General features: G+C 36.8%; 1 protein-coding gene across 3 annotated transcripts in view; it reads right to left on the bottom strand.

Moving 5' to 3' along the window:
* The window catches only part of LOC117402437 (guanine nucleotide-binding protein G(I)/G(S)/G(O) subunit gamma-4-like), a 33153-nt gene that overhangs the window by 17664 nt on the left and 1571 nt on the right, over positions 1-13918 (bottom strand). For 2 of the 3 annotated variants that reach the window (XM_034003569.3, XM_034003567.3), the window contains exon 2: positions 1331-1438. In XM_034003569.3, coding sequence (XP_033859460.1) covers positions 1331-1429 — 99 coding nt within the window. In that variant the 5' untranslated portion in view covers positions 1430-1438. Of the gene's footprint in view, positions 1-1330; positions 1439-4495; positions 4636-13918 lie in introns of those variants that run through there. The other variant, XM_034003570.3, reaches the window with a different exon arrangement.

Raw genomic sequence — 13918 nt, 5'->3', positions numbered from 1 at the left:
TGGTTATGGATTTAAACAACTTTTTATTTTTATTTTGCTTTGACCACCAACTGGTACAAATCAACACGAATAAGGTAAAATAATAATAATAATAATTTAACATATTTAATTGCTACTGTATATGCATACACTGATGTAATCAATGTAATATGCATAAGGTAATAGTTTTTAAAGAGTTACTTGCTAACAGTACACAGTAATCCACAGCTCCACGTGTATTACTGCATTTTTTTTTTTACCCTTTTTAGACCTCGATGAATCGATGCATCTGCTTTTTTGGAGAACGATATATCGATAGTGAAAAATTAGGCATCGTCCCAGCCTTAGCTGGATGTTTCCTTTTTTTCCTCAGAAACAAAGATTTTAAAAGATATTAACAGTTTTTATAGCTGAATAGACTCTATAGCTTGTTTAACCATGGGAAAAGCATAGATACACTGCAAAATGACTGTGGCAAACCTTATAAGAGGGTGTTTCCTTAAATAGCCCACGTTTTAGATATACAGTAAATTAAATTGCATGCTGATACAGCATGTGTTTTTATAAATGCAAGGCATGCTGAGATAGTGATTGGTCATGGGCACTAAAACTGCTGTAGGTTACATTCCCTATTGTAGCGACATCATAGAACATTTAGCTGTATTCATTTGTTTACTATAGTTCACATAACTGGTTTTATAATGACCTGTGTACTGCAGGAAACATAGCCCTCTGATTGGCTTGTGAATTGTTTGTAATGAAATCTTAAAATTATACTTAACTTCTAATGCAAGCCTTTACAATAACAAATTCCATCCGTCTGCTGGTTGGGTTTTGTAAGGGTTTTGTCTTTTGGTATGTGATTGGAAATTAAGGTTGCAGATTACATGAGCCAGTGATTATTTTGTCATTATAATTTCTAAATAACATTAGAATAACATACTGTGATTACCTTTATTCTGTATTACTTGACTGCAGTATGCCAAAGTAAAAGCATAGCAAAGTGTAGTATGGCACACTGAAAGCAAATATCATGAGAAAGAGTAAATGCACAACATAAGAATGGGCAAAGCTTGCTAAACTACAGTGGAGATTTGATTTAGTATTTGAATTTAAATTGATTTATACAATTGAATCATAGGTTCCCTTTAAGTAGCTATTTGGCTACAAAGCAGAAGTTTGCAGTTGAGAGAGCTTGACTTGACCAAAGGCTTGCACTTTGCACCTGCCCCCAGTCTATCCCGCTGGGCATGAGTTTAAAACAAGCAGTTTGCACCTGATATACTGTGGCCACAGCAGCCCTTTAAAAGCATGCTTTATGGAAGCACTAGACACTGTTTGAAGAGCTTACCTTGATCCTGTCCATGCAGGCTTCCATCTTGAGCTGCTCCACTGATGTCCTGGCTTGGGATATACTGGCTGTGCTGTTGTTGGTCACACCGTCCTTCATAGTGTCTTCCTAAAATAAGTACAAGTAATTTGGTTACGAATTTTAGGTAGAAGGCCATTTGTGGGTCCAAATACAGTACATGTATTTGAATTATTTAATGATAATTATATTTCTATATGTAAATATCTCTGTCTTACAGCTTTACCAGTTTAAAACAATAATGCTATTTCTTTTTACTAGTTCCTCTTAAGGTACTTGCACTTTTCCTCATCAGTATCAGTGTGGCCCTTCCTCTATCCTCACCCACTTTAGCAGCATTGAAGTGAGAGGTGAGGGAATGAGTGAAATAAGTACAAGTGTGGCAAGCTACCTGAAAGGAAGGCAGGTGAACTGAGAACTAATACAAAAATGAATGTACAGATGCAAAAACACGTAAGATTTATTTATGTTTAAAGGTCTTTAACTATACTGTACAGCTATGGCCAAAGGTTTTGCATCACCCTGTAGAATTAACTAATTTTGCTTCATAAAGTCAAATGAAACCTGCTGAATAATGTTACGTTAACATATCGAATTACATACCCCTTTGTAGTTTTCCATATACTTAATGAAAAACTGACAACAATTGAAAAATGTGACATTTTGAAATCTAACATGAAATACTGTACTACTAATATGGATTCCGGTAGACTTTTTGTAGTTTCTTTTAATTAGGTCTCAATCCTAAAATTCAAGGTGATGCAAACATTTTGGCCATAGCTGTACGTGAGTAGGGCATACTTCTTTCCTTCACTTTGTTTAATTGCTTAATTCAGAAAATGGTTCACAGCATGGTCCCTCTGAAGACAGCAGAGTACCATTAAAAAGAAAGCTAGACCTCATACATATGAGGTAGCTTAAACTTCAAAATCACTGAGAGAGATACGAAAACACTACTTTGGCACCTAATAAAAATGATAGAAACCTTAAGAATTACTCTGAAGAACCATTGACAGAACACACCAGTACTAGACATAGCAGCAAAATGAAGCTGGAACAAATATTGGCCAGTGGTACTGATATGGTGCCATGCTATGCAAATATGTTGTGCCACTCTGCCACTGGGTACCATTGTATGTCTCTTACCATTGTAGCAGTACAGAACCATTGCCCTTTACATTGAAGATTATTTGATAATTCCAGCCTAGTTTCTCCTGTTAATCTTTACTACAAATTGTAAAGCTTCTAAAGGTATGGAAAAAGCATGTTGAACTGCAATTTCACAGTGCAAATTCATTTACCTTGGTAAACTTTTATAAGGACTGCATTTCTTTATTTGAACACATTTTGCCATGAATTTATAAATTCTCTTTTCACAAGTGGCATTACAGGCGATGCCAGGCAGATTGCTGTAGCTGGACTCTAGCAGAGAGATTCACTGAACTCCACTCCTGCGGTCAATGAACCTTGGAAGAGCTGCACCCCCCCCAACCCCCCCCAACCCCCTCGACCCCCCCCCCCCCCAAAAAAAAAAACCTGCAGAAGACTGGGACCACAGAATTTATATTAACAAAACACTGGACATGTGGTGCTATGTTAACCATTATGAAAATAATAATCTAATTTTGTTTGAAAAAATATGAATCAAAATTAGTGTTGATGTCCATTTGTTATAAGACAGCACAAGCTCACAGATAATTTACAGCAGCTGATACATCACATTTTATTGCAGTGAGTTTATTTAGTGTTGGGATTGTTCTAAGGCCAAATCCCTGCTTATATTTAGAATAAGGAGCCTGTGCATGTAACACATTCATATTATTGTACATACTGTAGTGTGTGTGAGTTTTAAGGCGGTGGTTGTTATTATTATATACATACAGAATGTGGGGAAAGCTGTGGGAAAACTACTTAAGGCCCATTGTCAGTAGGGTCGAAATACTATCCAGTGTTTTATGAAGCACTCCCTAATGAGTCAAAGGTGTTACTGTACATAAAATCAATCAAAATACTCAACGAAAACCTGTACAGGAATGTGCCAGCTGTGATGCACATAATTGTATGGTATAATTTATTCTTTCAAAATCTCCTGTTATCGTCAGCCTTTAAAACTGATGTCTTAAAAAGTTTTGGTGACACGACTGTAGCATTTATTGCTACGGTGATAAGGAAAGACAAACTAAAGATTCATACAATTTAGTAAAACATTAAATACTACAAACGTAATTAATTATTTGTTTGTATGCCTCAATTTGCAAGTAAGTAGATTGGACTGACTAAGAAAATAAGTTGGAGAAATCCTTGTAAATTCAATCTAAAAAAATAAAATGGTATCATGCAGTATTGCAGTTAGGAAGGTAGCTTCCTGACTGTTTGAGAATCAGAGCTTTAGGTTCATTCATTTTCATTCCACTGTGGTAAAGGTGAATGTTGGATTTTATTATTTTACTACAAAAATATGTTGAGAACTAAGATAATGCTTAGGTGGGAGACCTTATAAAAGTTTACTCTGTTATTTTTACATGATCATTTTGTAGTTTTATCATGGTTTGCCATGTTTTTTAAATATGCTTTACCTTGCCTCTCTTGGATTTACAGTGCTTACCTAAGCTTAATCATGTTCTTACTATGCGTTATCACTTTGCTATGCTTTTCCTATGGGCAACTTTTATAAGGGAGAGATTGTACTGTATGCCAACAGCAAATATATATATATATATATATATATATATATATATATATATATATATAGCATATACAAAAACAAACAAGGTCTGGTTTCTAATATTGTAAAACGCAAAGCAATTTCTCAACATGGCCTTGTGAGACTACTGCTTTACACTTTAAACAATCAATCATACTATATCTGTTTAGCAAGTTTAGCACAGAAAGGAAACTTAACCCTTTGCAGTCCATTTATTAAGTGCTTGTCAGGCGCGTCAGGTCCAATTTATTTTCACACGCGCAGTTAATTTTAGACGCGCTGTTTAAAAGTATTTTTTTTCCCACAGTCAAACGGGTTTAAAAGGTCCTGCATATCAACAAAGCACTCACTAGCCATCTCCAGCCCCGCCCCACCCTTTCGTTCGCTATAGCTTTCACCTATGCTAAGAAATAAATAATAATAATAATAATAGTCGTACATACCGATCAATCCTGATCACACGTTTTATCACCAAACGCCTCAATAATGCGATCCAAGTCATTATTTTATTACTATAACATCTCAAAAAAGTTCTGCAAATGTCTGTGATATTCTCTGAGCGCTGATGCAGTAGCAGCCAGCTTTGTTTCCTGCCGCCGTTATCTGATGCCAGGGGCAAGTTTGACTATTCATGAGATACGCCCTTTTTTTTTTTTTTTTTTTTTGGCTTGTCTCGGCTCCTGTCGCTCCCACTCGGCCATTGAATGGTTTTTTGAGTCTTTTTCATGATGTTGGACAGGGTCCGACATTGGATCGCAAAAGGTTAACATGGTACAATTATACATGAAGTGTCGGATGGGGGTATGATTTTCAGCTAGACAAAGTTCCATTTTATTGCTTGTAGACAGAGCTACCTATTAAATAATGTTAGTTTTATGTTTGTTTCCATATATAATTCTGATTATAAATTGCCTTGCCTTTGCTGCTTGAATCACAAAAGTATTATAGAGCCTAACGGCCTGACTGACCTTAATTTCAAATGCATTATTGGGTTAATTTTATTAACAAATTTTGACAGACAATCACTTACTAATAAAGCTGCCATTATTATACAAAGAGCATGCTCCAAAAATTGTGCACCTTGTTTCTCTGCATGCAAAGATGCAGCACCCCATCATTTCAGGGTTTGTTTGGATTTTCTAGTCTTGAATGAAGGGTATTGCTACAGCAGAATGAAGTGTATTACTACAGCAGAATGAAGGGTATTACTACAGCAGAATGAAGGGTATTATTACAGCAGAATGAAGTGTATTACTACAGCAGAATGAAGGGTATTACTACAGCAGGATGAAGGGTATTACTACAGCAGAATGAAGGGTATTACTACAGCAGAATGAAGTGTATTACTACAGCAGAATGAAGGGTATTACTACAGCAGGATGAAGGGTATTACTACAGCAGAATGAAGGGTATTACTACAGCAGAATGAAGGGTATTACTACAGCAGAATGAAGGGTATTACTACAGCAGAATGAAAGGTATTACTACAGTAGAATGAAGGGTATTACTACAGCAGAATGAAGGGTATTACTACAGCAGAATGAAGGGTATTGCTACAGCAGAATGAAGTGTATTACTACAGCAGAATGAAGGGTATTACTACAGCAGAATGAAGGGTATTATTACAGCAGAATGTAGTGTATTACTACAGCAGAATGAAGGGTATTACTACAGCAGAATGAAGGGTATTACTACAGCAGAATGAAGGGTATTACTACAGCAGAATGAAGGGTATTAGTACAGCAGAATGTAGTGTATTACTACAGCAGAATGAAGGGTATTACTACAGCAGAATGAAGGGTATTACTACAGCAGAATGAAGGATATTACTACAGCAGATCAAACAAATGTTTATGTAGTGTTTACTGTACTCTGAACTGAAGGGCTACACATAATACTGAACAAATAATGCAGTAAACATGTGGCAGCTTGTATCAGACAGTAGCTGCAACTCCATAACATGTTTGCCAACCAGCACTGGCAATTCACCAACACCAGTTGCCAACTCTGAAGATTTGAAATAAATAATTAAAAAATATCTATGAAAACTGTTACAACATAATCGGTAAAGTTACTCCGAATTAACATCAAATAGCGAATGCAGCCATTTAAAGCTTTTATTCATTCTGTGTTCTGTAAGTGGCAAGCAGTCTTGAATACTGCTAGATTTGATGTGTAGAAAGCTCTTGTCCACAATAGCAGGCATATTTTAACCACGCTATGAAGTACAGTAGTACAGATTTCAATAATCAAAAACTTACCAACAAGGGTCTAAAGGGTCTAAAGCCCGCTGCACACAGCCCGACGCAAGTCGTCCGGACTCATCTCATCTGATTTTGCACAGATTCCGCCATCAGTTGTGCTGAGTTTTGGTTTGATGTCACAATTGAGTTTTACCCGATTGGGTGTCACACACTGCTAAGACTGAATTAGACTGACCACAGCTAGATCCTGGTGATTACTATGTATGCAAGTGTAATTAATACTGTCCTGTACACATTTTTTTTATTAACATAGCGACCCTCACATTATCCATGGCATCGTATGCTGATTAGACGGCGGAGACAGCGCCTCGAGGCAACCAAAAAGAAGCGCTTAGCCTATTAATTTAGCTATTGACCATTTACACCGTGCAAACGTTTCAGGCAGTGTTTGACTTTTTGTACATAGTTTGTCTACTACTGAAGACATCCCGAATGAAATCTGGATAATCTTGGTTCTAAGGGCACGCACTTGAGTTGGGCTGTGTGCGGCGGACTTTACAAAATAAAATGCTGTGCAGCTTGAGATTTGATCCTGTACACTATTTCAGCACCTGGATGCAGAGAACACTTACTTGTGTAGTTTCAGTATCACTGCATGCCATAGTGGACCAGCACATTGTTCTGTGTCAGACAGCCTGCTATCTGAAAGATGAGAAACTTAATAGAGAGCTTCAAGCTACCTGCAAGGACCTGCCCAGTAAACAGACTTGCACTGTCACAGTGATATACTGTATGTAATATGTACATAAAGACAGCCAGCCAAAAATATTTCCAGAATCTGATTCTCAATACCTTGAGTTATAGAATGTCCTAACATGGGATACAATGTCCAAACAAAAACAACACTGGATACACAGGTGGTGAGTGGTGTGGATGATACAATCAATGTCCAGACAGTACTTTTGGTTGAAAAAGGTCCTTGTTTATTCAAAATAGTAAATAATAAACACGTCCCTCTACCAACGATGGTATCAGGGTATAACCGAGAGCCTTATAGCGAGGGAGCACTGTATTTTCTAACTTGGTGAACCGAGATATTGATATTCTAATTGATATTCATTTTAATTTAACAAAAGAAGAACAGTTGGTCTTAAGACAACTGAATTTGAACAATAAGATTACTATTAAACCTGCTGATAAAGGAAGGGCAATAGCTGTAATGCAAACAGAGAAATACAGAACTAAAGTACGATCTCAAATAAGGGACACAAAGTTTTATACTTTGTTGAAAATGGATCCCACATTGTCTTTGCAAGAGGAGGTGGCCAATATCCTAGATCGGACTTTGGAAAATGGATGGATCAATAAAAGTGAATATGATTTCCTACAAGCAGACCACCCGATTCCTCCAGCCTTTTACTGCCTCCCCAAAATTCATAAGGACTTAATAGATCCTTTAGGAAGACCGATTGTATCAGGAAATGGTTCAGTAATTGAACCCCTCTGCCAATATATAGACTCTTTCCTTAAACCTTTTGTTTGTAAACTTCCCTCTTATCTATCTGATACACGAGATGTTTTAAACTGTATTAATAACCTTAAAGATGATCCTGTATGTATTCTTGCCTCGCTCGATGTAACAAGTCTGTACACTAATATCCCACATACAAGTGGCATTGAATTGGTAAGGTATTACTCAGGTTCTAGACCAGTTGACGTCAATCAACCTACTGAATTAGTAATAGATCTGTTGTAATTATGTTTAAACTCAAATTATTTTGTTTTCGAGGGCCAATATTTTTTTACAGATTAAAGGTATGGCAATGAGGGCGTCTTTTGCCCCCAATTATGCAAACCTGTATGTGGGATATTGGGAAGAGAGATATATCCAAAGTGAGAATAATACTTTTTTTTTTTTTACCTTACATTCAGTTATGGCAACATTACATTGATGACATATTATTCATTTTGTCGGGAACTAAAGTACAACTTGAGCAATTTGTCAATTATATCAACTCTGTGAAAATCAACTTACAATTCAAATGTGAAACAGACCTACAACAAATTCACTTTCTAGACTTAGAAATGTATAAAGATGAAACTAGCACACTATAAATTACTGTGTTTACGAAAATTAACTCTTTATTACTTGCTAAAAGTCAACACCCACGCCGCCTGATTAAAAACATACCAACAGGACAGTTCTTATGCGTTAGCAGGAACTGCAGCACAGAATCTCAATTTGATTAGAAATCAGAAGAAATCCTTCGTAAATTTAAAGCTAGAGGGTATGACAATCGCAATTTAAAGTTAGCGATTCAAAAAGCTAAAGATAGAGAACGGAATTCTATTCATAGAAAGAAAACAAAGATTAAAGGTGACCAAACAATTTGCTTTTCTACTGAGTTTAATTATCTATCGAATGATGTTAGAGGGATAATTTTAAAACACTGGCACATTTTGAAGAACGATCTTTCCCTGAAGGAGATCATACAGGATAGTCCACCACATATTGCATTCAAACGTGCCAGCAATATTAGAGATATGTTAGTCCATTCGTTTAGCACTAAAATTGACCAAACTAAATTGTGGTTGCCAACCCCTCCTGATGGTAATTTTAAGGGCGGACATTGTATACATTGTTCCAAAACAACTAACACTAACAGTATTTTGTTCACCCCAGATCTGGCAGGAAAATACAAATGAAAGGTTTTATTAATTACAATACCACTGGCGTAATTTACATGTTGACATGCCCGCGTGTAAAATTACATATTGCTAAACATAAAGTGGCAATTAGAAATAATAACTAAGATTATTCTATTGTGAAACACTATAGGAAAGCTGGACATGGATCTTCTCCACATTCACTAAGATTTGTGGGTGTGGAGAGGGTCACTCTCCCTACTCGGGGTGGCAATCTAGTGGACCTCCTTCTGCGACGAGAGGCACATTGGATACTAATTAAAATCGCAATGACTATATTTTATGTTATGTGCTATTTGATAGATCATACTAACTGAAAGACATCAGAAAGTAACAATTCTACTGTGTGTCATCTGGGTAATGTGCTAAATGATTGCTGTTCCTTATTAAGAAATGCGTACTAGGCGTGTGAACGATAAATAGTATAACTACTACGATTTAATGTGCAATTGACTTTTATATTCTGAATATGAACTGAAAAAATCTAAAGGTGTGACAATGTATAGATTCTAACAATTGTTGCACATTTTTTAAATGAATAACTTGATTGCAGTAATAGTTTAATTGATTGCGTTCTTTTGAGAGACGCACTGGACATTTATATTTCAAATGTTAGAGTCATTTTGGCTGGAATGAGGGATGCAATTTGATGTCCTTGAACTCTAATTGTAAGAATAACCACATTCTATGCTAGTTGTAAAATACTTTGTGTTAATTGATTGCTATCCCCCACAAATGTTAGTGCTGATTTGTAATATGTGTGAGTGAATGACCACCTGAAACTTATAATGACTGTTATTCATGCTGTTTAGAGGGAGGTGGCTCCTTCCTTGTTCAAAATCTTTATTGTGCTCTGAGGAAGACCTATGGGTCAAAACATGTAAGCCATTATTATGTTTACTGTGGTTTTAAATATGTTAAAATAAAGACTATTGCTTTTATTGAGAACTCCGTGGGGCTTTGGACTTAACTGAAACGGAAGTTGCTGTCTAAATTTCTCCTTCGATGGGATTTCTTACTGGAGGAGACTTCTATTTATATATATATATATATATATATAAGCAATAAGACCAGACACAGAGGGCATTACCAGGCATTATAGATTGTTTGGGTAATGGGGCCCGAGCCAAAGTCAAGTTCGCTATTACAACCAAATGGTCAATAATGCCTGATAATGCCCAAAAATATAGTGTTCCATTATAACAACGTTACCTATGAGCTTCTTTATCTATTGGCACTTTTACATTAAAAGCCTTTAAAAAATAAATTCATTGATTGAAAACCATTACACAGTAACAAAGCTGCATTATAGTCAATAGGCAGAAAATTAGGTAATTATTTCCAACATTTGTTGAAGAAGAACGTTTTGGCAACAATGCAGATGATGGTCATAACGAAGGAGTTGGATTCACATTTGAAAAAAGCACTCGTAGCAAACTACAATATAGGAAATGGCTATAGAACAAAATCAAAGAAATATGGAATACCAAAATCCACAATCAGAGCAATAATCAAGTACCACAGAACAAATTCAACTGAAACGCTTGAAAGAAATGGACGGCCAAAGAAAATTACGGTTAAAACAGGTAGGAAAATCGTCCAAGCAGCTAAAAAAATCCAATATTAACAGCAAAGGACTTAATGAAAGATTTAGAAGCATCTGGGCATAATAGTGCATGAAAATTCCTAAAATAAACCGTTGAAAATGTTCTAAGTAATATGAACCGGAATCTGAAGAATTCTTCAACAAAATTATTTGGTCCAATGAGACTAAAATAGAAAGTTTCTCCAAAAATGGACCACAGCATGTTTGGAGAAAAAAAGAGAACATAAATACATAAGCCTTCAATGAAGAAAACCTTGTATCTACAGTTAAAAATGGAGGTGGATCACTCATGATATGGGGGTGTTTTAGCAGTTTAGGGACTTGAGACAAGCATGTGAATGAAAATCAAACGAATGCAACCATGTATGAAAACATTCTACAAAGTCCAATTACACTATGTAACACAATTTTTGTTCCTGGGTAGTAAGTGTTATTTCCTAATTGCTTATGCCTCAAAAGTATAGAAAATGGCTATTATTCCCCACAAACTTGGCTTTTGTGACCTGGACAGTGATATTTTGAAATTTACCTATTTCCAATGAGAAAACGGGCAAATGTGTGTCTTTTCGTTCACATAAAGTCAGAAAAAAACAACATATGAATCCAAATTAACATGTATTTATACTAAAGTAATACAAAAATGACTACAAAAGATTTAGAAGTGAGAAGTTTTTCGAGATTTACGATTATACTGTAAATCACTTTCACGAATCAGCCCCCAAATGTAGTCTCCCATCATGTTCTCGTTATACTGTCTTTGGTAGCAGCGTTCAAAGTCCAGTATATCCTGGTGGAAGCGCTCGCCTTGCTCCTCCGAATACGCTCCCATGTTCTCCTTGAATTTATCAAGATGAGCATCAAGGATATGGACTTTGAGGGACATCCTACAGCCCATTGTGCCGTAGTTCTTCACCAGAGTCTCAACCAGCTCCACATAGTTTTCGGCCTTGTGATTGCCCAGGAAGCCCCGAACCACTGCGACAAAGCTGTTCCAAGCCGCTTTCTCCTTACTAGTGAGCTTTTTGGGGAATTCATTGCACTCCAGGATCTTCTTTATCTGTGGTCCGACGAAGACACCGGCTTTGACCTTTGCCTCAGACAGCTTAGGGAAGAAGTCTTGAAGGTACTTGAAGGCTGCCGACTCCTTATCTAGAGCTCTGACAAATTGTTTCATAAGGCCCAATTTGATGTGCAGTGGTGGCATCAGCACCTTCCGGGGGTCCACAGTGGCCTCCACTTGACGTTGTTCCTCCCCACAGAGAACTCGGTCCGCTGTGGCCAGTCCCGCCTGTGGTAGTGCGCCTTGGTGTCCCTGCTGTCCCAAAGGCAAAGATAGCAGGGAAACTTGGTAAAACCGCCTTGGAGACCCATCAGGAATGCCACCATTTTGAAGTCTCCTATGACCTCCCAGCTGTACTCATCATACTTCAAGCCTCTTGATGCCATCTCAGAAAAATGCAGATATGTATCCACTTAGGCAGCTGGAACTAAACGGAACTGGTGGGCTTAAGGCCCCTGTATTTATACTACTATTTATATTACTGGGAAGTTCTAGAAAGTTCTAGAAGTTACTCCAAGTTTACTCAGCACTGAATCTATCTGGAATATTCTGGAAAATAGGTAAATTTCAAAATATCACTGTCCTGGTCACAAAAGCAAAGTTTGTGGGGAATAATAGCCATTTTCTATACTTTTGAGGCATAAGCAATTAGGAAATAACACTTACTACCCAGGAACCAAAAAAAAAAATAATAATTTTTACACAGTCTGCTTGTAGGCTGATTGGCAGACAGTTTATCTTCCAACACAATAACGACCAAAAACATATGGCTAAGTCAACTCTGGAATTCTTGACGAAAACAGAGATACAAGTTCTGGAATGACCATCACGATCACCAGATCTCAATCCAATAGAAATGCTTTGGACTGAACTGAAAAAAGCTGCAGTCAAGCATCATGTATCCAGTCTGTCTCCAGGCTGAAGGATGTTTGCAAGACAGAACTGGTCTAGATTTCACCAACAAGATGTAACATACTGGTTAAGAATTTTCATAAACTATGTAATTTCAAGGAAATGCATGCACATGGATTAGGGAGTGGTTAACAGGTAGAAAACAGAAAGTACTGATTAGAGGAGAAACTTCAAAATGGAGCGAGGTAACCAGTGGTGTACCACAGGGATCAGTATTAGGTCCTCTGCTATTCCTAATCTACATTAATGATTTAGATTCTGATATAGTAAGCAAACTCGTTAAATTTGCAGACAACACAAAAATAGGAGGAGTGGCAAACACTGTTGCAGCAGCAAAGGTCATTCAAAATGATCTAGACAGCATTCAGAATTGGGCAGACACATGGCAAATGAAATTTAATAGAGAAAAGTGTAAAGTATTGCATGCAGGCAATAAAAATGTGCATTATAAATATCATATTAGAGATACTGAAATTGAAGAAGGGAACTATGAAAAAGACCTAGGAGTTTATGTTGACTCAGAAATGTCTTCATCTAGACAATGTGGGGAAGCTATAAAAAAGGCCAACAAGATGCTCGGATATATTGTGAGAAGTGTTGAATTTAAATCAAGGGAAGTAATGTTAAAACTTTACAATGCATTAGTAAGACCTCACCTAGAATATTGTGTTCAGTTCTGGTCACCTTGTTACAAAAAGGATATTGCTGCTCTAGAAAGAGTGCAAAGAAGAGCAACCAGAATTATCCTGGGTCTAAAAGGCATGTCGTATGCAGACAGGCTAAAAGAACTGAATCTATTCAGTCTTGAACAAAGAAGACTATGCGGCGATCTGATTCAAACATTCAAAATCCTAAACGGTATAGACAATGTCGACCCAGGGGACTTCTTTGACCTGAAAAAAGAAACAAGGACCAGGGGTCACAAATGGAGATTAGATAAAGGGGCATTCAGAACAGAAAATAGGAGGCACTTTTTTACACAGAGAATTGTGAGGGTCTGGAACCAACTCCCCAGTAATGTTGTTGAAGCTGACACCCTGGGATCCTTCAAGAAGCTGCTTGATAAGATTCTGGGATCAATAAACTACTAACAACCAAATGAGCAAGATGGGCTGAATGGCCTCCTCTCGTTTGTAAACTTTCTTATGTTCTTATGTTCTTAAAAGTAAAGACGGACACACAAATACTTTTGTCAGAAATGTACTTTAAATGAAATAAGTTTGTGTGTTTTTTGATGAAGATAGTTTGTTTAAATTCCTAGAAATGGTGTATTTTGCTTTTTGTTTTATTAAAAAGTGGTTAAAGTTTAAAATGCTTGTCCTTAGTCTGTTACCTTGAATTATGGGATAATAAGCGTAGGATGCCATACTTTTGTCTG

The sequence above is a fragment of the Acipenser ruthenus genome, chromosome 5 (assembly GCF_902713425.1).
Source record: "Acipenser ruthenus chromosome 5, fAciRut3.2 maternal haplotype, whole genome shotgun sequence".
Lineage (NCBI taxonomy): Eukaryota > Metazoa > Chordata > Actinopteri > Acipenseriformes > Acipenseridae > Acipenser > Acipenser ruthenus.
The sequence above is the reverse complement of the archived record's forward strand: the minus strand, read 5'-3'. Positions and strand labels throughout refer to the sequence as shown.